The sequence below is a fragment of the Elephantulus edwardii genome, unplaced genomic scaffold, assembly GCF_000299155.1.
Source record: "Elephantulus edwardii isolate Elephantulus edwardi_28Jun2011 unplaced genomic scaffold, EleEdw1.0 scaffold00116, whole genome shotgun sequence".
NCBI classification, from domain to species: Eukaryota; Metazoa; Chordata; class Mammalia; order Macroscelidea; family Macroscelididae; genus Elephantulus; species Elephantulus edwardii.
Window position 1 is genome coordinate 9,537,272 of NW_006399866.1, and position 27,182 is coordinate 9,564,453.

General features: G+C 52.9%; 1 protein-coding gene across 1 annotated transcript in view; it reads right to left on the reverse strand.

Moving 5' to 3' along the window:
* NEK6 (NIMA-related kinase 6) overlaps window positions 1–27,182 on the reverse strand; it is a 42,246-nt gene that overhangs the window by 5,813 nt on the left and 9,251 nt on the right. Inside the window, exons 2-7 of the mRNA XM_006892581.1 lie at window positions 26,302–26,442; window positions 25,269–25,331; window positions 21,627–21,737; window positions 17,118–17,226; window positions 16,009–16,116; window positions 6,218–6,312 (exon numbers count right to left, since the gene is read on the reverse strand). Of these exons, the coding sequence (XP_006892643.1) occupies window positions 6,218–6,312; window positions 16,009–16,116; window positions 17,118–17,226; window positions 21,627–21,737; window positions 25,269–25,331; window positions 26,302–26,442 (627 nt within the window). The remainder of the gene's footprint in view (window positions 1–6,217; window positions 6,313–16,008; window positions 16,117–17,117; window positions 17,227–21,626; window positions 21,738–25,268; window positions 25,332–26,301; window positions 26,443–27,182) is intronic.

Genomic DNA, 27,182 nt, shown 5'->3' on the forward strand with positions numbered 1-27,182 from the left:
GCTGAACCCTGAGTGCCAGCTGTGGTCGGGACCACATCACCTGTGTGCACGGAGCAGATGGGGAAACAGAGGCACGGAGGTGGGCCTGGCCTCAGTAGGTTCATACTAGTGCACATGCATCTGACTATAAAACAGTTCCGAGGACACTCAAGGGAGAATGTCTATTTCGTACAGATTAACTTTTTTGTGGGGGGGGTGGGATTCGAGGAAGAGGGTAAGTGAGGCATTTATTTTCGTCTTTAAATCCCGGACCGTTCTTGCCAGCTCTTTACTGATTTGCTGTCTGAGGGCCTGGAGCTCAAGGTGGGAGCATTACTCCCAATGCTGTTTACGCAGATGTCGGGGAGCAGTGGGGGAGGGAGAAGGCAGGGGAGCTGGTTCTCTGCTTCAGACAAGCTTGAGGTGGAAGGGAAGAACCCCACCCAGCGGCCACACCTCTACCTGAGTTCCAGCCCTGCCCCTCCCTTTTCCTTCTTTGGTTTCCTCATATTTCAAGTGGGATAAAGCCCTGCCCTCCAGGGCTGTGGAGAGGCTGAGACCAGGAGCGGAGTTCCCACAAGCCAAGCGGTCCTCCTCCCTCACGCCCTTGACCCCAGCTCCGGCCAGAGGCAGGGTCACTTCCCAGGACTTGCAGAGGGGCTGGACTGGCTTCTACTTAGTGGGAGCTGCCAGGCCGCCCACTTCTGAAGGGCACCAAGAGTCCCCCACCTCACCATTCAGACACTAATAGGGGGACGTCTTCAGAAGGGTGTGGCAGGAGCCATGGAGGGCTCAACGAGGTGGCGAGGCAGCGGTGTGGAAGCCCAGCACGGTGCCCGCCAGCCCCATCTGCTGATTAGTCCATAATGGGATTCAAGTGCTTCTTGTCACTCCCGCTCACTGTCGCCTGCTGCCGAACAATGGCCCGGCCCGGCGCCTCCTCTAATGAAGAGCCGTCGGGTAATCGTGCCCGCCTGTCCGTTTGGCCCCGGTTCCCTTCTGAGGGCCGGGCTGCCAAGGCCGCTCCACATAGGCATCCTGACTGCGGGTTCCCAGCTATGATGCAGTGGGAAAGAAGTGCCCCCTCTGGAAGCCGGGGATGACAAGAGGAGCCTGTGTCAGCAGAGTTTGGGGGTGCCCATCACCTTCTTTCCCTCAGTATTTCTCATCCTCTGCTCACTCCTCTGAGATGCTCCAGTGACACAGAGATGGACCTGCCTCTTTCAGAAAGACCAAGGGGGCCTCGGAGTCCAGCAAGTGCTCTTGAATTTGGAAATGGTCTTGGGGGAGGCCCAGAGAGTCTGGGGTTCCCTCAGAAGCAGGCCCTGAGGTCTGCTCCAGGGCAGCACGTGTGCCCAAGTGCCTGCACTATGCCAATTAGGTGGGCTTCAGGTGAGCCTTTGGGGGCAGCATCACTTCCTCCTTCTGCTGGATGACCAGGGGCTCAGACCCCTCCAAGGGGGGCTGGACCCTTAAACACTGGGAAGGAGATGCAGAGTGTCTCTGGGAGGATGCATGTGAAGGATCAAGTGTGTGCCCAAGGTGGCCCAGAGCTGCCTGGCCAGTGAGTCTGCAAAGTGGCATCACACAGGTGATGCAGTTCCGACGGTTAAAACAAGAGCGAGCACCTTGGGTGCAGAGGGCTAACTCCGTGCTTTCGAAAGGGCATTTGTTGCCACAGTGGAGGGAGCTGAGACCCCAGCTGGACATGGGCACACGCTGGTGCCCTCTGAGTTGTGCCTGGATTAAGATGAATTCTCCAGAAAACTATTACTGCTTAGAGTTGAAAGGGGTGGGAGGGTGGGGGGTGCGGTCAGTCGAAATGTTGACACTGCTAAAAACCCTTGGTTTTTCCTCTATCTTGAGAGAAGAACCAGGCAAGCCCTGAAATAAGCCCATCTGACCCAGCTTTCATAAGCCTCTCTGCTTTGGACTGTAAAAGGACTCCAGAAATGTTTAATGACCAGCCCCCTTGTCTGGCACGACCAGATCACGTCTCCATCCTTTGGGGGGAGGTCAGCAGCAGGCCCCCCTGCTGTCGGCAGCTTCTGAGTCCACAAATGCAGATTCTAGGGGAAGCAGCATCCCCGTCTGCCCCCTGCAGCCACCGGCCGTGGGCCTTCCACCCAGATCAGGGCAGCAGGCCGTGACAGGACCTCTGGGGCTGCTCAAGACGCTGAGATTAGAGCAATTATCCCAGATGGTAAGATCTCCTCGTGCAGGTGACCAGCCAGCCTCTGATGGCTGGAGCAGAACAGGCACTGTCGTTTGGGCTGATACTGGTGCCTCATTAGAACTGCCAAAGCCGGGGCTCCCAGGGCTGCTCGCAAATGCAAAACTTTTCCCTCTCTGGTGTTATTGGGATGACACACAGCCAAGCAGAAGGAAGTGTGTGGGCACTTGCGCCCGCTGGGAGGACTCAGAGAAGCTGGTATGTGATCTGAGATGTCAGAGGAAGAAGGGGGCATCAGACTTCAGACAGAACAATGATGACGTCTGATTTCTGCTCTGTCGGGGCCTAAGACACCCATCTCATCACTCATATGTCCCAGGCATGTCCGGGAGTGAAGGGTGAACCCAGAGACGAATTACCAATCAGAAGGCCTCCTCCCCCGCAAGGCAGAAGCATCCAGCTCTAACCAGTATTCCAAAACATGATTCCATGCAAAGCATGGCTGATTTCCCTCAACCTGGTTTTTTTACTAGATCTCAACCCTTGGAGGCTGCAGTGAGATGACCCCCCGCTGAGGCGACCAGCGATGAGAAAGCCAATTCCTCCAGCGTGGTTCCCAGAGCTGAGCTCCCATGTAAATAAATAAATTCTGCAGAGCCCAGGCGGCTTGCTGGGCGTCTCCACGGGGCACGCTGGGTAATGAAAATAAAGTACCAGTCCCCTCAAGCACAGGCATCTCTGCTGGATGCTCCAGGAATGAAGAAGCAGCTGCTGTGGTTGTGGGGAGAGGCTAGGGCAGCCAGGGTCACTCAGGGGCTCTGGACAGAGGACCCACCTCTTCCACAACAGCCGCTCAGTGGCTGGGAGAAGGCGAAGTTGATTCCTGCCTTGGGGCCAGGCCCTGACTCCTGTACAGAGCAGAAAAGAATGTGACAGCCTGAGACTCAATGTCGATTTGACTACTTCTTTGCTGTGTGACCTGGGGAAGTCGCTTTGGCTCTCTGTGCCCTTTACAGCGATGCTGGGATGATTTTTATGATCTGATCCACTGTTCAGGGCAGTGTCGCTCCCACTGACTGAACCTGGCACAGCCTTTCCAATGCTGACCTTTTCAAGACAGACTCCATTCAACCCTCATCCCTGCCGTGAGGCATGGGAAGGCCAGCAGTGGTTTGTGGGAGTTCTTCACTAGTTGTGAACATCAGCACCTGGAGGTGACCTTAGGAGAAGCTCGATGGAGGACAAAGTGAACAAAGAGGATGGTAACTTAATAATGGCTTCCAAAGATGCCTATGTCCTAATACCTGAGACCTACGAATATTAATTTATGTGGCAAAAGTGACTGTGCAAATGTCACTAAGTCAGAGATGTAGTGGTGGGAAGGCTAGCCTGCTAGCTGGTGAACCCTAAATGTAATCACAAGAGTCCTTATAAAGAAAGGGAGGTGAAGAGGTAGGTTTGTGAAGAGGAAGCTGGAGGGATATGCAGGACGGTGGGGTAAGGAGCCAAGAAATGCAGGCGGTTGGCAGAAGCTGGAGGCCTGGAACTGACAGCGTCTCCCCAGGGCCTTCGGAAGGGATTATCTTGCTCTGACTTGTGCCCTGTGAAACAGATTTCTGACTTCTGGCCTCCAGAAGCATAAGAGAGTAAATTTGTGTTGTTTAATCTACCAAGTTTGTAGCAATTTGCTACAGTTGCCGTGGGAACAAATACGATGGCGCTTTTGAGACTTCTAGATCCACTGGGATAGCGGGGTGAAGGCCAATCCTCTGCATGGTCCAGGGCAGAGGCTGGGTGGGGGTGCCTGCCTGAAGGGCAGACACCTGAAGACACCACAGACACCAGCCGTGTCCTGGGGAGGCCTCCACCCAATTACCACCACCCTGGCTCTGAGGCTGGGAAAACATGCTCTTCCGCTTCCCCACAGAGCTGGAGTGTGTGGAGCGACACCAGCCTGCGCTGCCACTGTCCCTTCCCCTCGGAGGGGCCAGCCACGCTCCACTGGCTGTTGTCTGTGGGAGGGCCTGAGGCGTTAGGTTTTAGATCAGTGCCCACTGTCCCCAGGGACTCCTGATCCCTCCGCAGGGCTTTATTGATTTATTTCATTGACTTCCCTGTGCTGATTCTCCCTCAGGCTGCAAGCAGCACAGGCCCACACACTGCAGACAAACAGGGCAATTCGTCTTGACCCCAGGGAACCCTGAACCCACAAATATGGGCGCTGCCTCCTTAAACGCGTGAGGGCCCAGGATGCGTTCTGGGGGAACCTGACTGGGGATGTGGTGGGGTCCGCACTGTGCCATCCTGGGCTTGGCCGCTGGCCACGTTCTGGGGGAAACTGACTGGGACCCGGTGGGGGCTGCATGGCTTCCTGGTGGCTGAAACAAAGGCTCAGCGCTGTGAAGGCTTGGCACCACCACCGGGAGCCAGCTGCCACACTCCCGCCATGCAATCTGGGGAGGGGACATGGCTCCCTCACACCCTGGCCTGCCTGTTTATCTGTTTGTTTACATTTGGAGACCCTCGGGTTCATGGAAGGCAGGAAGCAGCTTTAAAAAGTACAAAACACAAAATGGACTCATGAAAGGGAAGGCCATCTGGACCAGGAACAATATAAACGGGGTTTAAAAAAAAAAAAAAATTGAGTCCTCCTGGGACTGGGACTGAAGTTTGGCTGCACTCTGGCTTCCTGCAGGCCACTGCAACAAGGGAACGGGGGCAAGCTGAGTGAGAGGGCTCCTCTCCGGGAGGGGGGCCCAGAGAAAGCACTTCATTTCCGAAGGGCCGTTCTAAGCCAGGGGCCTAACTGGAAAGATCTCATTTACACTTCACAAGGCTGAGTGCAACTTCATTTTATGTGTAAGGACGCCAAGCTAGGGGCGAGGGGTAGACAGTCTCCAGATCCTTCAATGGATGAGTGCTGGACCCAGGATTTGAACTCAAGATCTTCTGACAAAAGCGTAGATTCACTCAAGCATCCTGCATGCCTCCCACCCTAATGCTTACAGACAGCTGTGTGAACATGCACATGTACAATACCCTGACACACACAGACACACAGATACACCGCCTAACTCCAAACTGCATTGCCTGACCCACTACTACACTGAGCCTTTCCAGGCTCGAAAGACCCAGCGTGGCAGTTCCTAACTCTGAGACATGCCTGGCATCTGTATAACGCTTGGGGCTTTTTAGAGCCCTTTCAGCTTTGTGATTTTTATCTCTCTGGACCAGGAGAAGACAAAACAGTGATGACTCTTCCTGTACAGTCCAGCAGACTGGGCTCAGCAGGTAGATGGAATCCAGAGCTGCTGGCACATGGTTTGTCCAGGAGAGGGTAGAGGGAAGGTGTGGCCATCAAGGTCCTCACCTCCTCTGGCTACAATAAGTTTTGTGGCCTTGAGTGGCTTTTCCCCCCCAGCTCCCCAGAGGCTCCAGTGTAGTCGCTAAAAAGGATAGTGATGGCCACTTAGCTATCTTCTGCCAGAGTCCACCAAGACTAAAACATTCCCAATCCCTCTGTCCAGGCTGCCTGTCAAGTCTGGAAATGGCCACCAGGTTGCGCTCTTTCATGACTTGGGGAAGAGACCACGGTCTTTAGTGAGCCTGGAGGTCCTGGTGCAGTAAAGACACTGCTCCACCATGCAGGGAGCAAGGCCTGACCCCTCCGGGGTTGCCATAGCCAATGTGCTGATGTGATTACCAGGGAAACCAGGAGTGCTGGAGATGGGCAAGCACAGGGCATCGGAGCAACCAGGCTCCGCTGCTGTTTCCTCTGATGTGCACACGACACAGGACATCTGCTGTATGCTTCTAGTCCGTCTCCCATCCTAGAGTCATAGCAGCCCAGGGTGAGACAGCTATTATCCGCCCCTTTGATGCTGCTAGTGACAGATGCCAGGCTGCGTGGGAAAGGGCAGACGTTTGATGGTTCTGATGCTGTAGGTGGATGGCATGACCCACCTCTGTGACTTACCCTGAGCGGGTGAGCAAATCCCTGCTCTGATCTGGCCCCCACCACCCTCATCCTACCAAATGCTGCCAAAGTCTGAGCCAGAGACTCACCTCATACAGCAAGCAGCCCAACGACCATATGTCAGACTTGAAGTTGTAGCCATTCTCATGGATCCTCTCTGGTGACATGTAGTATGGCGTCCCAACTGAAACAGAGCAAGGGGACAGGTGCTTATAATCAGTGCTGAGGCAGGACAGGTGGGCGAGTGGGGGAGGCAGCACTGGGATACAGACTTCTGCTGGGACCTGGGACATCCCCCTGCCCACTCTGGGACTGCCCTCTATCACATAGGAGGGAGTGAGCCAGAGGAGAGGTGTCTTCATCAGTGGGGCATTAAAATTACCTGGGGATCTTGCCCCCCTCCCCAGCCTCAGGACTCAGCTAAGTCCCTAAGAATCAGTGTGAGTACTGGGCAGCTGGGAGCGGTACTTCTGCCCACCTCTCAGAAACGCAGCAAAAAGAGCTGTCAGTCAATTTATGAATCTGCGTGGGATTCTATTGGGAAAGCAAATTGCAAATCCAAGTTGTAACCACTTATATTTTTTGGTCATGAGGGAGCAAAAGCAAAATGAACGGCCAAGTGTGAAATGGATGACTTGTCACAGCCAAACCACAGGAGGAAATCCAAACAGTTCCCAGCTAACAGTGGGGATCTTGGGACAAACTCTAAATGGATTCTCACATCCTGGGTACAACCGACGTGCCCTCTAGGTGTAAATCGTCCCCCACATTGAAATCCAACGAGGAGCTGATGGGATACATGCAGAGATGGTGTGGAGAGCAGGAGGTCTGAGTGGAGCCCTATCCTCTGTGTGGGGCAGTGTGCCTACTCCCTGACTGTACCAAAACCCCTGGCCGTGTCACCTCCTGGCTAGGAATGTGGAGCCTGGCTCCAATATTTCTCCCTTCTTGTCTCGTCCTCTGCTTTGGATTTGCCTGTGCCTCCACACCAGGACCTCTGTGACTAGAGCTTTGGCCTGTGACTGCCTTGGCCAGGCCTGTCCAAAGTTCCCCACACTGGGTGAGTCTATCAGGAGGTAGTGGGTTCCCTGTCCCAGGAAATACCCACCAAAAGCCAGTTATGAACAAATAACAAGAAAAGGGTGGACTGAGTAGTCGCCACAGTGGCCATTGCAGGTAGCTGTTAAAACCCTGACCCACCCCAGTCCTGTGGAGTCAGAATCTCTAGGGGTGGAGCCTGAATACTGCATCTCCCACAAGCACCCCAGGCTTGATGCACTTTACAGTCTGAGTGCACTGTAACGTGTTTCACCTGCACACATGCTAATTCTGTCAGATGTTCGGTAAACAAATGGATGAATGAATTTATGAAACCTTAACCAAGGGAGACTTGGCCTGTCCTTGCTGGACATGGGGTCTTCACTGTACCTGCCTAAGAAGACTGCCTGCACCCCATCATCTGTGCCTCATAAACTAGGGTGCTCTGCCTCGTGTGGGTCTCAGCTGTTTGTAGGTACAGTAGCACCTCTTCCTATCGTGCTAGCTTCTCCTGAGACTAAGTCACTTAAAACTCGATTTTCATATTGACAATACTCAAATTATTAAGAGTATAACACACAGCTCGGGCAGGGTTTAAAGATAAAAGGAGAGACTTCAAAGAAATCTGGAGCCTGCAGTGGGTCACTGAGATATGTGACCCCAAACCCCAAGGGAGCTGGAATTCCAAGCAAGACTGGGAGAAAGTGAATGGGGGGGGAGGGGGGTGTCTCTGCAAACGCAGACCCCAGGCCATGCTCTCTGCCCCCCCACCCCCCCAGGGTCCTCTGCACCCACGTCCCAGGTAAAGCACAGCCTCTGAGCAGCGCCTCCTCACCCGGCCTCGCGGCGGCGCTCTCAAGCAAAGGTTCCCCTCCCAGCCTCCCATGCCCGCTGAGCAGAGGCGGGGAGGGAGCTCTGCATATGAAAGAGGAGCCTATCCAAGCCTGACCTTACCCGCGTCCGCACCTACAACTCCCAGATTTTCAAACCCGCCAGATATCAGAGGACGACGCGGGACCTCAAAGGCGGAGGCTGATTAAAGCGGCCGCTTCCTCGAGATGCATGCGCCGCTCCTGTCAAAACAAACTTCGCCCTGTTTTGAAATGCTCGCAGTGTTTGAAACGTGTTCATTAGATAGAAAAAAGGCAACGATTTCACAAGAACGAGAAGCTGACGTGGGTGCCCATGTGTGAGTTGCAACGCTTTTCCCGAGCTGCAGTTTCAGAAATGGCTGGAGAAACGTGGTCTCGATACAGAACAGGCATCAATTCACCCCGAGGGGTCTCAGATCTACAGTCCAAGGTGCAATCCTGACCACACAGCAGGAGGATGCGGAATGGGCATTAATCCAGCTGGATGTGGACCTAATTCATCCACTCAATGGCTGAGAATTTCAATGTTCTCTCATTCTTAGTTTCTCTATCAACAAAATGTTGTTGTTAGATGCCATCAAATTGAAAACCACTCATCGTGACCCTATGAAAAACAGGTCTGAACCTTGACCTAACCTGTACAGTCCTGGAAATCTCTGATAAGCTTGAGCCCACTGTTACTGTCACTGTGTCAATCTGTCTTGCAGAGAGTCTTCCTTTCTCTGACCTTTCCTAGCACGACATCTTTTCTCAAGGAGTGCTCCTTGGAGGCAAGGATGTGGAAGTTCATTGTTCATACTCTGGATACATAGCTAGGTGAGGCTATTCCTTGGAAAGGGACATATGCTTGGAACGGTAGAGGGTCAGTGAAGATGAGAAGACCCCCCAACAAGATGGACTGACACTGTGACTCCAGCAATGGGCTCTAGTATGTCAGAGAAGATGAGGAAAGCACAGGATAGGGTTTAGGCTGGCTGTTCATAGAGTCGCTGTGAGTCATACTCCACTTGAGGGCACTTAACAATAACAACAGCTTCTTTCTGACAACATGCCTAAAATAGGTGAGATGCAGATTCACCATCCTTGCCTTCTAAGGAGCACCCTGGTTGCACTTCCTGTCTTTTTGACACTTCCTGGGATATTCAGTACTCCTTTCCAACATTACAGTCCAAAAGCACTGATTCTTCTGCCATTCTCATCATTGTCCAACTGTCAGATGTATGAGAAGTAACTGATAAGACAAATTCTTGGCTCAGGTCTACCTTAAACTGTCACCGTTACTCTAGCACTTTGGAAAGGTCCTTGACAGCAGATTTTCCCCATGCAACACATCTTTTGATTTCTTGACTGCTATTACCATGGGTGTTGATCGTGGATCCAAATAAAATGAACATGTGATGACTTCAGTAGAGTGGAGGGGCTGAATTCCTTGGGCTTCTTTTTAATTTTTTGAACTTTGGTTTTCCTCTCTGGAAAATGGGATGATAAAATTGACCTTACAGGGATTTGAGGTTGAAAGGGTTTGGGGAAAGGTCTGCTACCCACTGACCCTGGACTACAGAGGACAGAGAGGATAAACTGATCAAGAAAAGGAAAAAGTAAGGGCTGTGGGTGGGTAAAGAAGCTCTATGGTGTAGACTATGGTGGGTTGTATGGCATCACTGGAGGTTTTAATCCACCAGTCACTCTGAGGGGAAAAAAACGGGCATCTCCTTCGCAGTAAGATTTACAGCTTCAGAAACCCAATGGCAGGTTGCTATTGGCAGTGAGTCTTGACAGGTCAGGCACAGTGTAGGGAAAGAAGAACAGCGGGACAGATGAAGACTGCATTCTGGGGCATCTCAACTCTGCTGTGCAGTGTGACCGGACATGGCCGTCTCACCTGCGACCTGGTCCTAGAAGACTCCCCGCTTCCTCCCAACATTCTATCAGGCTCCTCAGCTTCCTCACCTCCATCTCTGCAGCTGCCCCAGCCCCTCACTGGGTCCCTATTCATACATTCTCTAGAGAAGGCAGAGACCATGACTTTGCATTTCTACTCCAGGCCTGACCTCTCCCATCCCTTAGCGAGAAAGGTCAGATACTTAGCCTAGCACCTGAGACCCCCTCCACACACATCTGGCCCCTAAATCTCAATTTTGAAGCACTGGGCAACAATATGGCACAACACCACTGCTGCTATCGCCACACCAGCCTCTAGGAAGGTGCTGTGGGACTGGAAGACAGCCATACTCAGAAGCAGATGTGGTGAAAAATATGTGAAACTGCTCCATAGATTAGTTAGGTAAGCACGAATAAGTCTTTGCTGGGTAACCTGACACTGACCACCATCTACAGTAAAACCAAACCCTCGGCTGTGGATTCCACTTTGATTCAGGTGACCCCACTGCGTTACGTTAGAACTATGCTCCGTGGAGTTGTTGGTGGTGGTGGCCAGGCCTGTCTTCTGAGGCTCCTCTAAATGGATTCAGACCCATTAACTAACCAAGTCAATGGCAAAGAGAGGCAAAGACGACAGGAGAAGCAGCAATGTTGGGGATAAAAACAGTTGTACTTTTACAACACTGACTTAATTTCCATTGTTTACATCATACAAATCCCTACTCAATTCTAGTTCTCCTATCGAGTGGCTATCTTTAACCAATGTGAAAATTAAGTAGAGCAAAGTCACTGTTCCACGTGGCAGCCTGTGCTTCGTGGTTTAAGAGCACCACCCCAAAAAAAGGTTCAGGGAATCTCGGATTGATCTTCCATGAGGCCTTGACTGTGGATGCCTGAGGCATGTGGTAGAGGAGTTTCAGTGCTATGTGTCATCCACACTCACAGTGATAATTCTTACCCCAGAGGGGGTGGAAGCATCAGTGAGATACTACTTGGGAAACAATTATAAGAGCAGTGCTTCTTGGTGCACCTAACAGATTATCGTACCACATTATGAGTCTTGGAGGGGCAGGGGCCTTGGGAATGAAAGAAGGAGCAAGATATCTATAGTTGGCATCCTTGGCTGTCCCCAAGGAACCCTCCCCATCCCCTTTCTGGCGTTGGTTTCTTTCTGATTGTGTGTGCTCCTAAAAATGGCAAGATTTGCAGGCAAGTCAGGTGCCACTTCCTACCACTGGTGACCTCCTCTCGGCTGTCAGAGCTTCCCCTGAAAACCTGAGCTTGAGATCTGCTGACACAAGTGTTCTGGGTTAAAGGAGAGTATCCCCAAGGACTGTTCCCAGGTGCTCTGTGCTGTTGGAAGGGGGTATGGGTGAGGCTGTGAGGCAATCCAGAGATACATCTACACTGCCTTCTGTGCCCACCTGGCTGACATGTCACTAGAAATATGGTGCCACAAGGATGCTCTACCTCCCTGCATATGTAGTGTGAAGACCAAATATGTTATAGCTGAGGGTGACCCACACTAGAATCCTGTTGGCCCAGGTGCTCATGGGAGTGCTCCCACAAAGTAGAAGAGAAGGCTCCACCTCCTCTGTGAGGCCCGAAATGAACTTTCCTGGTCTCAGATCACGTCTTGTTGCTGTGAAGTAGGACACACTTTCCCTGTATGGTCAGGCAGTCAGACTGGGGTATCCCCTCCACTCAGCGAGCTTGCGGGGAATCCTCAGTCAGCCCCTTCTCTGGGCACCACGATCCAGGCCCACTTGCTGCCATGTCATGAGCTGGTACCCCGGAGAAGAACACTTAGAGCTGGGTTGACATTGGCTTTAGTATTTTTTCACTGAGTGGCCGCAGGCCATCTCTGAGTCTCAGTTTCCTTGTCTATACAATGGACATGATAAGCCTATTTTCTTGGTTTCTAAAAGGTATGTTTTCTAATTTTTAAGCCACATCTTTGGTAACTTGCTTCCTCAGTGACAACTGACATCAGTGACAATGACAACAGGCAGAGCTGGTAGGGCTGAAGCGTTCTCAGACCCTAAGAGGAACCCAGGCTGTTCAGGGGGGCAGTTTAGAATCCCCGAGTCCTGCCCAGGAGCTCCGCTGGGAATAGTCCTTCCTGTCTTCTTACTGTGACTGAGATCTGATTGAGTCTGTCTCCCCTTTTCTCCCAGCTCAGGGTCCCCTGGAGGTGGGATGACCACAAAATCCCCAAGTTCCTTGCACCCAGCACAAGGTCAGGGGGGCCAGCTCTGAGAAAAGAATGACTGAATTTATTCCTCATGGTCCAGCCAGAAACTAAGGGCCTGGAAGAGTCAGAGCGCCTGACCACTTGGACCTGAGAGCGGTTGCCCCATTGGATCTGTCCCACCCCCTGTAGACCAAGGGGTGGCACAGGGTCCTGCCTGGGCTCTGGGTGTGAGTGGGTCTCCCTTCTCAGTCTTGCTCCCACCCAAGGCCACCCTGTCACCGTCGCTGAGCCAGCAGGGCCTGCTCTCCCAGCCCTACAATTTGTCTTGCAGCTGCTGCCGTTGCTCGGAGCGAGACACTTGCTTGTAGCTTGTGAGCAGTGTATAGGCAAATCTTTCATTTTTCTTTCATTACGCCGGCGTGTACTGTCACTTAATTTTTATGTATGCAATCCTTCCTGACAAATATGATCTGCTGCCTGGTAATTCGTCTGACGCTCATTCTGTTCCGCGCTCTAATTACGGCTCCTATTCCTGACACTGAGGCAGCCGCTCTGCCACCGCTGGGTACCGCACCTGTCAGCCCGGCCGTGGCACTGACTAATGCCCTTTCATGCCAGCCTCATGTTAGCAAATACAGAGGTGGAGAGGGGGCTGGGCGAGGGGGAGGCAGGAGGAGATAAGATTTGCATATGTCTGGCTCCTGGGTCAGCAGCCTTAGGAGTGGAGGTGGTTGCTGGGGCAACGCGGCTGCCCCCACAGCATCCCCACATAGTAGGTGCACATTAGACGTGGCAGATGCATAATTCATACCCACGCACAGAGTGTGAAAGTGCCCCCTCCTCCGCCCCCTGCCTCCTTCCTGAGTCACTATGCGAGGCAATTAGTCCAATCTCTTGCTCGATTAAATGTGCGTGTAAGATTTAGTCATTCTGCAGAATCTCACTAGGAAAAGAAGGTCCTTCCCCTGGTGCCGTGGGGACCCAGGCTCCGGGCTTTGGTTCTGCTCTGTCACTGTTTTGGAGCCTGGGCCAGTGCAGAGGCAGGACCTTCATTCCATGTGCGGGTGCTTGTGAGCAGGGTCTCTCGGAGCCCCGCGAGGCTGGTCAGCTCGGTGGGCATCACCGGGCCTGCTCTGGCCTGTAGGGAGGGCAAGGCTTAGTAGAGCGTCTTCCACCCATCACGTGGGCTGGGCCGCTGCTCAGAGGCCCCGGGAACAGCTCCGCTTCCAAGAGCGGCCTTTTCCCAAGTTCCAATTCCTTCTCATTAATATAATAAGTGCACCAGTCGAAGTCGATGAAATCACACTGTCGGACGAGACCGTATTTTTGCCCGTTGCTAATGATGTGATCGTAACTGGCTCTGACGGCGCACGGCAGTCTTTTCTGGAGCGGGTCTGAAAAGGATTGGAACCTGACTGACGGGGACAGGAGCAGCCGATTTGACTCTCCTGCTTGACAGTTTCCCTTGAATTTTTGGCCTTTTAGAAGCTCTTAAACCAGAGAAGTAAGTAAACACAGTCCCAAGCCACAGACAGACTTTTGATTTTAACAAGAGAAGTGCCTTGGAGTCAGGTTTCTTGCCAGCAATGGGGTAGCTGGTACTGGCTACCCAGAGGGAGACCCCAGCATCATCTTTTAAGTCTCCTAACCTTGATTTTTTTGGAATAAACATCAGTTTTGAAATTGGAGACCTGAGTTCAATGCCTAGCTCTGTTGCTATGGGACCTCAGGGGGGGGAAAAAAGTAGACCTTCCTGAACTTAGATTCTTCAAGGGCAAATAACAAGACGACTGTGACCTCTCATTGCCACTGTGAGGCCTGAGTGGAGCATCAGAAAGTCCACTGCTAAGGCCTCAAAATTCTTACTTTCTGAGCTGAAGGAAAGAACACATGCCTGGTTGGGGCCCCTCTAGGAAATAAGAACTGCTCCTGACAGGAGGCCCCAAAACTGACCTAGTGTTGTGACGGTCAGACAGGAATGAGAGTTTTCTAACAGCCACATGCCCACAATAGTGTGTGTACCAACAACACACACATCAACACACACATATACATATACACATGGTCACACACACACACACACACACACACCCTTGCACCCATACCATACCAAATCCCCTCTACCACACAACCCTGCACACCACACTAACTCACATGTCCCAACATCCTCCATTCTCCCTCACATGCACACCCCACTTCACATACACACATTATACTCCCTGCCTCCTTCACCACATCCCCCCATATCACACACACATTCCCCATCCCCCACACCACACATACTCCTCCACACATCCCCACACATCCTACACAGTCCCACATCCCCCACACTCCACATTCCTCATACAACACATACACACTCACACAGTCCTCACATCCCTCCTGCTCCCCACGCACATTCACCCCAAATCCTCCAAACAGGACACGGACACACACACACACACACACACACACACACACACACACACACACACTCCTAAAGCAGCTGTCTTTGCTCTTTGGTGGCTACATTTCTACTAATTGTGAGCTCTGCACTAAGTGTCTAAGCCACTGGGATCTGGACGAACAGTGACAGTTTCCACCAGGACAGTGTCTTCCAGAAAGCTTCCCCACATCACCAGAAGGTGATGTTGCTGCACACAGCATGCCCCAGGCACACAGGAGACACAACGGCTGGGCCTGGAATGGGGCGGGATGAATGGAGAACAGAGGTTTCCAAAGGAAACAGTGGGCTTGTGCAGAGAGGACTGGCCCTTCCTGTTCCCCCGGAGTCCATCGGCTTAGACCTGGGGAAGTGCCCAGGGAAGTGATCACGGGAGCACCTCCTTCTGCAAACATGTCAGAGAACGAGCATTAGAGAAAACAGGGTGTCCTTCCTGCCCCATAGGACAGTGGAATTCATAGGCCTAGTGGTTAAACCCTAACATGGCTATAGCCACATGTTGTTGTTAGGTGCCATTTAGTCGACTACCACACACAGAGACCCTATGAACAATGGCTTCTTGTGCGCGTCTCATTATCTCTGACATACTTGAGCCCATTATTGCAGTCCCTGCATCTGGTTAAGGCTCCTTTTCTCCTTCACTGACTCTTCACCTTTCCAAGCATAATGTCCCTTTCCAATGACTAGCACCTCCTAACAACATAATCAAAGCGTGTGAGATGAAATGTCACCATCCTTGCCCCCAAGGAGCACCCTGGTTGCAACCTCTCTAGGATATATTTGTTCTATGGGATTTTATCTCAGTGTCCCACTGGACTGGCTTTGCTAGTTCCTATATTAATTCAAATGAAAAATTCCCATCATCTATCACTGCAAGTTTCCCAATTAATTACAGTCCTGGCAATGGATTCTGAAGGCCACAATTGTTTGACCCCAGGGCAGAGTCCAGCCAGACTTCCTGCAGCACCCTCCTGGGGACCCGGCCATCACCTCAGCCCTGGTGCCTCTGCATTGCTCGGACACTGCTTGCCAAGAAACTCAAACTGGAAACAGCCCACCTGTCCACTCCAAGGCAGGGTGAACAGTGTGGCACATGCCCGCAGTAGGATCCTACGCAGCGGTAAGGATGGATTTACTGCTGACCACAACAGCAGTGAGTCTCCTCCCTGCTCCACAGCCTGGGCCCAGCCATTCTTTCCTGAAGCGGCTGTGACGTCATTTGAGGACACAGGAGAAGCCTTTGATTTGGTCTCATTTCAAACTCCTAGTGTCTGAGCCAATGTTTTGGGCACAGAGCAGGTCCTCTTGGACCGTTTGTGGAAAAAAAGAATGAGGAAAACTGGATGTTCAAAAGCAGTGTTTTCCCAACTGACAGAGCCTACTCAGAGTAGGCAAAAAGTTGAGCTCCTGCAATCACCTCAGCACTGTTGGGTCCAAAGAGACGTTGCTTACCTAAGGAGTGGGCCGCCGTGGTCTCAGAGCTGAAGAAGCGGCCCAGGCCGAGGTCACCAAGCTTCACGACGCCGGTGGCTGTGATGAACACGTTGGCTGGCTTGATGTCTGCCAGGGAAGGAGGACAGGTTGGTGCGGGCACAGAGAGAGGAAGGTGGAGTGAGGAGGCTTGAGGGAAGCTAAGGAGAACATGGGGCAGACGGCCCTGGTCCCTCGGGGCAAGACATCAGCCCTGGCTCTATGCTGCCCTGGCCATGCGACCTGGGGAGATTGACCTTCCCTCTCTGGGCTTCTGTTTCCACACCTGCAAACTGGATCTAATGCCACTAACTTCTAAGGGCTGTGGGGGATCTGGCAGGGTGCAGATTCTCCTGCTGTTGTTTTCTTTTTCACTATGCCCTGGTGCCCAGAACAGTATAGGGCATGTGGCAGACAACAAGAAAGTCATCTGTAACGGATGAATGGATGGATGGATGGATGGATGGATGGATGGATGGATGGATGGATGACTCAATGAGGTAACCTGGGCTATAGGTCAACTTCAGTGATGAGTGGTAAGGCCTGCATAAGAGTCATAGAGGTGAATGCAGACAGAACAAATGAGTGAAAGGGGGAATCAGTGAAGTGATCCCAGCACCCAACAGATGCTTGGAACAGCACCATCCTTCCCAACCATTCAGGGACAATGACAGCTTTTAGAAACACACCTTTGTCAGTGTCTCATGTCCTTTGCCCAGCCAACTGCGACTAAGACCTCACAGCCCGTATTATAAGTCCTGTCTCTGGGACGTCCTGGGTGGGCAGGCATCAGTACCGTAATAGTCAGGCCTGGCTGTCCCCCTGACAAGCCTTACATTCTCCACCATTGTTGGATGTCAGGGTCTGGAGATGATCAGCTGAGCATGGCCCTCGATCCCTGAGGGTCAAGTAACTACTTGGCATTTGGGGCCTCCCTGGGGAAGGCATATGTGTGTATTCAGGCCTGGGTCTTCTGCTCTTTCTGATCCTACTAAAGGCGAGTATGACTTTTAACACTAATCCATGGAGAGAACACAAACCCATCTCCCACTGGGGGAGGCCTGGGCTACCTGGGGGTGGGTAGCCCGTACCTCGGTGCATGACCCGGCGTGAGTGCATGTGCTCCACGGCGCTGCACAGCTGCACGAAGTACTTCCACACCGTCCTCTCAGGGATGAGCCGCTTCTGCTTCTTAAAGTACTGTGGAGGGGGAGGACACAGGACAGACAGACAGACAGGCTGAGGTGACCCCATCTTCTCTCCAGCAGGTAGCCCAGCACCTGGCCCAGGTAGGTGGTCTCATTGCTGAACAAATGATGTAAACAGGGACCACAGTGTTCACAGCCCTGCTTCAACCTAAATCAAATCCTTTAGGCCACTCCCTCCTTCCCACACATCCAATAATCCCCACTTCCTAAGGGTTGTGTCTGTCCTGGGTCTGTCTGGTGTGGGTGTCCAGGCAGGGTCTGCTGAACACATGCCTTCACTAAATTTAATATTTTCATTTTCTCAAACAGTCTGGGCATACACATCTGTTTCCTTTCCCTAACTCCCCGACATGGAGCTTCTTCAAGAGTACACGGGGTAGACATTCTTTGCCCTCAGCCCGCACCTTGCCAGGAGAAAGGCACCAGAACACTTCCTGCAGCTAAATCATGGCTCGAGAGGCTGCCCAGCTCCTCAGCTGGCACATCTCTGCACAACAAGAACCTCACGTGAAAGCGTCTGACATTCGCAGATGCACCCCCCCTTCCAGTTTTAACAGGCATCATTCTACTTCGTGGCCTAGAAAAACAGATTAAATGCTCCAGAAAATTTAGAAATAAAATCAAAACAGGCTGCTCTGAATGTGTGGTAAGTAATACAAGGTCCTGAAGGAGTAAACAGTTCAAACCAACAAATCCTCTGCGGCCCAGAGCTGGAGGCTGGGTCTGCAGGGAGATGGTGGGGTCATGCTGACTCGCACAACAGTAATTTGAGTAATGAGGGAGCTCTGGTAGCACAGTGCGTTATGTATTGGCATCTAGAAGAAAAGATGACGGTTCCAATCTACCAGCCACTCTGTGGGGGAAATATGAGCACACTCCTCTCCTGAGCTTCAGAAATGCGACAGAGGGTCACCAGGAGTCAGAGGGGACTGAACAGCAGTGGATAAACTGAGTGACGGGCATTTGTTCAGGGACTATTCATGAAGAGGAAGTATTTTCCTCAACACTGCCAGAGATGAAGCTATAGCCCATTTGTCAGGCAGCTGCTGACGAAAGATCCAGTGCCCTGGTCAGGGAAGATGGAACTACCCCAAGACATCCTCATTCACCTAGGGCAGCAGGGTGCTTGGGGTGAAAGAAAGGCCTGAGCTCACACTGCTAAGCACCTGGTGTGTGCCAGGTCCACAACAGAGATGACTGTACCCATCTTATAGATGAGGAAACTGAAGGTCACGCAGTAGCTAATAAGAGGCAGAGTCGCAGCTCAGTCTCAAGTCTTCAGGCAGGTAATCAGTGAGAGTAGGATCCTGATCTAGGACAGTCATAGATCATAGTCTTTGGCTTATAGTAAAGTCCCATGAAGCTTTTCCAAGGCCTCTCAATCTGGGAAAGAGACCTCAATGTGAGCGGCCCCAGACCCCCATCACAGACCTTTCCCTCCTTGGTGATGCCCAGGCCTCTGTAGTGGGTGGGGCCAGAACCTTATTTACACAGTTCTGTTGGTTAATCCTCATTACAGCATTTAAGCTGGATTTGCATGACCCTGAGTGGTGAATTTCTAAATGTCACGTCCTATATGTGCTGTCTGACATTTAGCAGGAAGGCGTAGAGTCTCTGGTGGCTTCCGGGTGGCTGCAGCCCAAGTTTCACCACCCCTCGTAAATAATTCTAGTGAAGCTGCTGGATCCCTGAGGCTGTGGGACACAGGAGACTGCTGGTCCGTAGGCTCTCAGGCCAGTGTGGCCGGCCAGTGACCATGGAGAGGTCAGCTGGGTCCTATCAAGGCCCTTGAATTCCCCAAAGCCCAGAGGCAGCTAGAAAGGGAGAAAGATTAGGAAACTGAGCTCCTGCCAAGGACCTGAGACTGTGCTGATCATGCTACAGAGGAGGAAACCGAGGCAAAGGCACCCATGGGTGTGGACTCTGAATTTAGTGTCTCTCAACCCTGCCTGTCCAAACTATTAGGGGCAGCACTGAGCCAGGCTCTGCAGTTGAGAGAGATCTGAGCCCTGGGGGCGAGAGCAGGCCCAGGCAGGGGAGGAGGAAGAGGAGTCCTGAGTCAGGAGGGCAGGAGGAGGGGACAATGCCAACTGACAGTCGGAGGAGGAGAGAGAGAACCTAGGCTCTGCTCTGAAGCCCGTGGTCAGCACACAGCCAGCTGGAAGTGCTGCTGGGGTTAGTGTCTGAAACCAGAGGAGAAGCGCAGGGTAAAGGGGAGAGCAGAAGAGGGCACTAACCCCTCCTACACAGGCCAGGCATGAGGGGGACACTGGATATCCACGTGACTCCTCCTCCTTTAAGGCTAGAAGATGCTTATCTCAGTCCTTCAGCCTTGCTGTCCCACAGCGCTCTCTGACAAGGAGCAGGGAGGAAACTGGAGTGGGGGTGAGCAGGAGGGATCTGACTAGAGTGTCTGCCTCTTCGGGGTGCCTGGGGTCTTTTGGGCCGAGAGGGTCTCGTGCCCTGACCATGGTGAAGCAGGTGGGGTCTTTCCTCCACCTGCTACGTACCCCCATCGCAGCACCACTGGCAGAGGCCTGAGCCCCCTCCCCACCACGGCAAGCCTTCCTCATTGGCCTCCTACTTCTTTCCCCACTGCCCTCAACTCCCTCATGAGCACCCTATCTTTCCCCTAAAAAGCAAAATCAACTATGTGTGGGTCTTGCGGAGCTTCTTGCTGACTTTTGGGCAAGGTCTCAAATCCTGAGCTTGGACTTCACAGCCCTTTATGATCTGACCACCTCTGATTCACACTCCCCCACCTCCCTTCTTCTCCTGATCGAATGCTCTCCACAGTCCACTCCACTTAGAGGATGGCCAGGATTACCTGCCCGGAACTCGTGCACAAACTGTTCTGCTGCTAGACTGCCCGTGGCCCTTAGGTCTCAGCTCAGGTGTCACCTCCTCTAGGAAGCTGCCCTGGCTTTCACAGGACTGGCCCTGGCTGGCTCACAGAGTATGTTCAGGGGGCTGCCTTCCCAATAGAAAGAACATGAACTCTGGCACAGAACTGCACGGGGTGGGCACTCGATGCAGGCATGAGAACATGTGAAAGAGAAGCAAGTCAAGCTGGTGGGGGGAGGAGAGGAGGAGGGACTCAGACATGATATACCACATCTGTTCCCACCAGGGATCTGTGTGAAGATTAACATCTCTGCAAATGCATTAATATGTCAACGAAAATATAAAAGCAGGTGATAACAGCTCAAGTAATGACGCTTCCCAACGATGGCTGTATTCCTAGGAGCCAAATTTGAGAAGAGCAAGCATGAGCAATTGCTCACTCCCCGGAGCCTGTGGGAAGACAGAGAGCCCTCTCCTGGCCCCATTTCCAACTGTGTCTGGGGCCAGGGTGGGGGATTGAGGGTGGGCAAGCCTTGCTCAGGAGGCAGACAGACTGGGATCTGGAGGAGGGGGCAGTGGGAACCCCAAATGATGGCCTGGAGACATGGTCCAGACCAGAAAGGGGGAGCAGGACCTTGAGGAAGAAGCAAGGGTGAGGTGAGGGTGGGCCTACAGGTCGAGCAGTTGTGGGGCTTGTCCACCTCAAGGCTGTGCTGCCTTGGGTAAGGGCTCAACCTCTCTGAGCTCTGCTTTGCTCAGCTGAGGACAGAGTGGATGGGCACCTGTGTCTTCAGTCTGGTTGTGCCTCACAGAAGCCTCATCAGGAGATGGAATAATGGAGTTTGCCATGAAGTGCAGAGTACGAGCCAGACCTGGTGCTGCATTGCCCTGAGACCTGGAAAGACCCTCAACCTTTTGAGAGCCTTTGGCCTAGTCATTAACAGTAATTATGGTGCGCCCTTGGGGAGATTACTTTCAAGGTTGCCCACTATGGGCCTCAGGTCAGGGAACAGAGGCTACAGGCATGGGATCTGGCAGGTAAATCTCCTAATTAACCTGAACTTCGTTTTCCTTTGTGTAAAATTGGGCATAAGACACACCCCTAGGTTTTGTGGACTGGAGCCTGGCTTAGGCCAGTGTGCCGTCTCGGTTCCGTGAGGTGGAAGAAGTAGCTCCAAGCCTGTGGGCACACTGGGGCAGGGAGGGACAGCCAGCGGTCCTCTCTGGCATGGCTGGCCCTCCCGAGTCACCTGCCCATCTAAGTGTCATGTCTGTCTTGCTCATGGAGACTGAATTCTCTGGGTTGAGCATCTCTGAGGCTGACAGGAAAGAAAACGCACACCCAGTGATGGCAGCTGGGGCAGAGACCAAGAGGACCCTGAGGGGGCCATGGCGGAGGCCTGTAGGCACTGATACAGGGGCTGATGTTCCCAAGCAGCCATCTCTGAGAAGGCAGAGCAGTGAGAAACCCAGGCTAGGAGGGGACTGTATGTTTCTAAGACTCCTGCCAGGGTCAGTCCCCAGGCCCTGTCCTGCCCTGCACCTCACCTTGATCATCTGCGAGAGGTCACCCGCGTCGGCTAGCTCCAGTACAATGTTCAGCTCGTTGTCCTCAATAAATGAGTCCAGATACTTGATGATGTTTGGGTGGTTCAGTTGCTGCCCAAGGAGAGAAACGCGGAGGTGGTATTTACTGCAGAGAACAGAGCCTGGTCCTAGCGCCTGCCTCGGGCTGGGCCATGCACTCTGTAACAGGAGACCTGCCACAGGCTACTGAGGTATTTGTCGGTTGTGGGAGGAAGGCCTGCCCTCAGAATCAGATTGAGTTGAGTGTCACTGGAAAGCCATCTGTACCCCTAAATCTTGCCCAGGAAGTATCGAGCAATGTCTGGTCCAGTGCTACAACCCAAAAGACGTATGGAAATAATCATCATCATCATTGTCATTGTCGCTCCCTGGGATGCTCAGAGGCAGGCCAGACCCCCGTGGCTCGCCCCCGTCCTCAGCACGTGGCGGACTGCAGCTGGTACCTTCTTCCCCTCTCTCACTCACTTGCTGGCCCACCTTGTGCAATCCTGACAGGAAGGCCACCCTGACGGATCTGCCTTCTGCCCCTCTGTGAACCCTGGTTTGCCAAGGCTGCAGTGGGGGACCCAGACACAAGGGTGCTTTGTCTGTGGGGTATCAGCCCCTACCTGGCCTAGAGGATGCCATGGCCACTGCTTTAATCTCTAAAATCAAAACAGAGCTGCTTACAGCCAAACCTGACTGCAAGCAAATGAGGGTGAAGCAGAGGGGAATAAACTATCCTGTCATTGTTAACTCATCTGCAGCGCTCTGTCAGCCCACCACGAGGGGCCAGTTTATATCCTGTTTTTCAAAAGGCCCTGATGCTGATGGGAGCAGGACAAGCCTCAGTGCCTCAGAACGCTCTGTATCTGGATTCAGCCTCTAAGTCACTCCCCTCTCGAGGAGCCCTTGGCCCAGTCATTAATGGGCCACTGGCACACAGCCTCACAATCCTCATCCTGTCACTTCCCAAGCCAACTCCTAAAGGGTAGGACCCTCTCCTCCTGGCAGCCCTGCCAGCCTCCCTCTCCCATGTGTAACAACTCATGCCAATCCTTCTCTTGAGGACAAAAATCTCTCTCTGAGCTCCTGCAAGCGGAGTCAGTTAAGGAGAAGCCACTGGACAGAAGAGACTGGCCTCAGCATGAGGCCCCTCCTGTCTGACTCCACTCCCAGGGCTGTGCTCTTTGAGGCATGGTCCCTCCTTACATCACAGGGACTGAGTCTGTCCAACTGCATCTCATCTTCCTCACTGGCCTGCATCCCGAGTCAGAAACAACGCTCTGACTCTACAACTTCCCCACGTGTGGCTGTCACCACTCCCACCACCATTATGGTAGACGTTTTGGTCTTGGGGGTCCTGGCATGAATAATAGGAATGAGGTCGCCTGGTCCCTCTGAAAGCCTTGTTCCCCATTGTCTTGTAGGAAGCACCTCGTGCCCCTGGCACATCCTGCTGACTTCCCATAGGCAGCGGGAGGTGGGTCAGCGTTCCCAGGCCTGGGCTGCTGGGCAGAAGCAATAACATCAGCTGCCTGGGACTGAGCACTTGAGCTCCTCAAATGCATTTGCTCACTGGCTCCTCTACACTCTGACGATGCCCTGTTATCATTGTTTTATTTTTACAGAAGACGCAGCCCCTGGGATAGGCTAGTGAGCTGGAGTGAGGGCGTGCCCACCTCTGGAGCCCATGTTCAGTGGCACTCAGCCACATGGCAATGCTGGGCAGGGGGACAGAATGCCCTCCCCAGGCCAAGAGGAAGCAGGGTGGCCTGGGCTCCTTCCCAGAGAAGGGCCATGTTAAGGGAGAGGCTATGGTCGCAAACATCTGTGGACCTGCGGCCCTGGAAAACTGGTCTGGAGTCTGAGGTGCAATTCCTTCAGTGTGAATAGAATAGGTGGGTGTAGGCTTCCATGTGTGACGGAAGCAAGGAGAGATAACGGACAATTCATCCCCAGGGTTTGGAAAATCAGAGGCCCTGCAGTCATAGCCAAGCCCCAAAGCTGTTAGCACCTGAAGGCTCTTTTTCAAGCTATGTAACATTAAAGACACCTCTCTCTGGCCTCCTTCGTTCAGTCTTAACACTGTGGGGAACCACTGACACTGGTGGCCACAGCATGAGCTCACAGCTTTCATTTAGCCACGCCCCCACTCCCAGCTCCAGCTCCCCTTTGCTCCCACCTTCAGGCTTGCTATCCTGAGCCTGGAATCGGAAACCACCACAGTCTGATCCCATGAACCCCTCCATCCTCATCCCTGCATCCCCACAGTTGAAGCCCCTGCTGCCAGCATTCTGGATGATTCCAGGCCAGTGCCTTGGACTCTGTAGAGCTTTCCTGGGAAGCAGGGGTTTCCTTGGGCTCACTGGACTGCATTAGCCCAGACAGTCACCACCTGCTGCCCACCTGTTCCCCACAAAGGCAAGGCCCAGACCCAAGAACCCAGGACAGGGCCTGGCAGGTTCAAAAGCCTATCTGAAGTTCTGTGGCAGCTGCCTTGATGAGCATTCCTGCCATGGGCAGTCCCAATTTGCCATAAGCTGCCAAGTAACTCTGTGTGCTTCCTGGGAATGGAGGAGGATTCGGCATGAGCAACTGCTCCTCTTGATCCTCCCAGACTCCATGCACCAGATATTCTTGCCATTGAGCAGGTGAGCAAGCCGAGGCTCAGAGAGGTTAAGTCACTTGCTTAAGGTCACAAAGCCTATTAAACAAAGACATAATTTGAACTCAGGTCCCTGTGATTCCAAAGCTCACATCTTTTCTCCATGCCCAGGTTCCCCCTCACTCTCCTCTGAGGTCTTAGACAGGATCGGAGCAATAAGGAGCGGGGAGGGCTCTCCAGGAGAGGGCAGCATTGTGTCGAGGGCCAGGAAATTGTTCTGATTTTGGAGAGATGAACATGGAAGCCAACAGGAAGACAGACCCCTGTTGCCACCATCAATTGCTTTGTTCTGGGCGAGCCTGTTATCTTGAGAGAACCCGGTCCTGTCAGCCCACCTCACTTGAAGCAAGGCTCTGTCCAGAGGGGAGGCACATCAGGCTACACCCTTGGAGGATCCTATTGCAGGACTGCAGCCAAGCTGTGTGGTCTGACTCCTTATGGGAGACCTGAGAAAGAGCCCAACATTGTGACCTTGACTGTGAACCTCTCCAAGGCCCCACACTGACACTGCCAACCCACTTCCAGGAGAGAGGCATGTGTCAGCGGGATAAACGCATTGTCAGGGCTGAATGTGTGTGCACTGCCACAATGAGAAAATAAAAGAACAGAGCCTGAAAGGGGGGGGGGAAGAAGGAAGGAGATGGAAACACACAGAACCATATTCTGATGAGAAGGCCACGCTGGACCTGCCCTCTGGCAAGCGGGTGTACAGGCTACTTTGTGGCATTGATTAGAGTAAGGAGAGCTAAGTCTGGGAGTGGAGGGACAATGAGGGTAGACACCACCCCCCAATCAGCCAGGAGACAGGGAATGAATGGGCTGCTGCCTCCAAGCTGGGATTCCTTCTAAAAGTTTTGGGGGCTTTGGGCCCTGCCCGGTGAGTTGTGTTGGACATGGCAGCCCAGGCTGGAGCTTGGCGACCCCAGAGGAATGAGGGGAAGCTGCCAGGAACTCACCTTCAGAAGGCCAATCTCCTTGACACAGTCCTGCCTTGCCTTGGCGTCCATCATCTCAAATATCTTGTGAGGGAGGAAAAGAGAAAGTGAATAGTTAATATATCACATCCAACACCCCTACAGGGCACGACGAGGGTCGGGTTCAAATCCTGCTCAGACTTACTCACCAAGGGACCTCCTAACGCACTTACTGAGTACTCCCTTTGTTCTAGGCACTGTGACAACTCCAAGGAGTCAGGAGGTACCATCCCCTCAGCCTCCTTAGAAGATGAAGAGCAGAAAGCGGCTTTTCCTGAACCCAGGACCCATCACTGTCCTCCCCCGCCCCCGAGCCAGCACGGGCCTTGGAGGTCACCCACAATGTTCATAACAAGAAAATGAGCACTCTTTACCCCCTCCTGCCCCACCTGTGACTTTGTCTAAACGGCCTCCCCTCTCCTGGGCACCTTTGGCCCAGGCTGTTAATCTCTTGCTTTGAGGACAAATGAGCAAACTAAGGGACTCAGAAAGCCTTGCTTGAGGATTTAAAGCCAATTTCCTCCAGCAAAATGGGCCCAGTGGCTCTCGCTAAAATGCTTCCTGGTCTGGCTTTGCTGCTTAAACCCTGTTTGTTCCACACTTGTACCTCCACCTGGGAGGGACAAGGAGGTCGGGAAGGATGCTCTGAGCCCGGAGCTTTGCGAGCACAGGTGAGTCATGCCTGGGTCTGAATCGCCACCCCCTCACTCCCTCGCGGCCTCAGTGAGCCATTCGACTCAAAGCATTTCTTGTCTGAAAAGTGGGATAATGATCCCCACTCTTAGGGTGGCTGTCATGGTTCCATGAGGCTACTGGTGAGAAGTTTGCAGTGCAGCCCAGCTGCTCCACATGGGCTCATCTGTCCCTTATGTTTGCTACCGTCCTCAGCCCAGTGAACTGGGTACTTATTTCCCAGAAGGAGGAAAGGGAAGGGGCACGCCTGGGGCCACACCATGTAGGATCCAGTAGCTGTTAATGAGATGTTGGCTTTGACTCCATGGGGACATTGGCTCACCTGCACCTTCTTCAGAGCCACCGTCTTTCTGTCCAGCAGGCAGGTGGCCTTGTACACCTCACTGAACTGCCCTCGGCCAATCTTCTTCTCAATCTGGAAGTCTGCCAGCGAGCAGCGAAAAGACAGGGTAGTTGGATGCCTCTGGAAGGGAGAGAAGGGGACATCTGAAGGCTTCAGTGTGGACAGGCCTGTCCCTTCCAGAACCCCCAATAGCACCCCTCAAGTGAGGGAGAAACTTTTATTATCAGACCTGCTACTGAAGTCCTTTCCCCACTGCACCACTCAATCCCCACAACTACCCCACACTGTGCGAGCGAGAACTGAGGCTATTTATCCAGCGTCCCCTCTTATTACAGGATCCATTCTATAGTGTTTATCCTTCTCTGGATAAACCACCCCCTTTCCTGTGACAGGAAGAAACCAAAGACTTCAGGATGACGCTGAGAGGACAGCAGTGCAACCCATGATTGAGTTGCAGACTCTGGGATGGTGGCCCAGGTGAGGCTGCATGTGGCCAGGAAACATGCACAAACAGGCTCTGAGGAAAGAGACGAGGGGGCACTGATGCCAGACCCTGGGAAGGGACGAAGGAGGTGAGGGAGGCCCGGCCTGATGGTTCCTATAATTTCTCCATTTGACAGATGATCAAAGTGGGCCCCAGGGGTCAGCCCAGCTGGTGGCCTGCGGCTCTGTGCAGCCTTCCCAGAGAGAGTGGGCACAGCCTCCCCCCCTGAATTCCCAGGGTGTAAGGATTCATTTTGGCTGCAGCTCCACTCCCCATTCTTGCCGGGTCCCTGACACTAGAGTCCAGCTAGAGGGTGGCACGAGGACAGGGTCTTGGTCATTGCTGGATATCTCACACACAGTAGGTGTAAAGACGT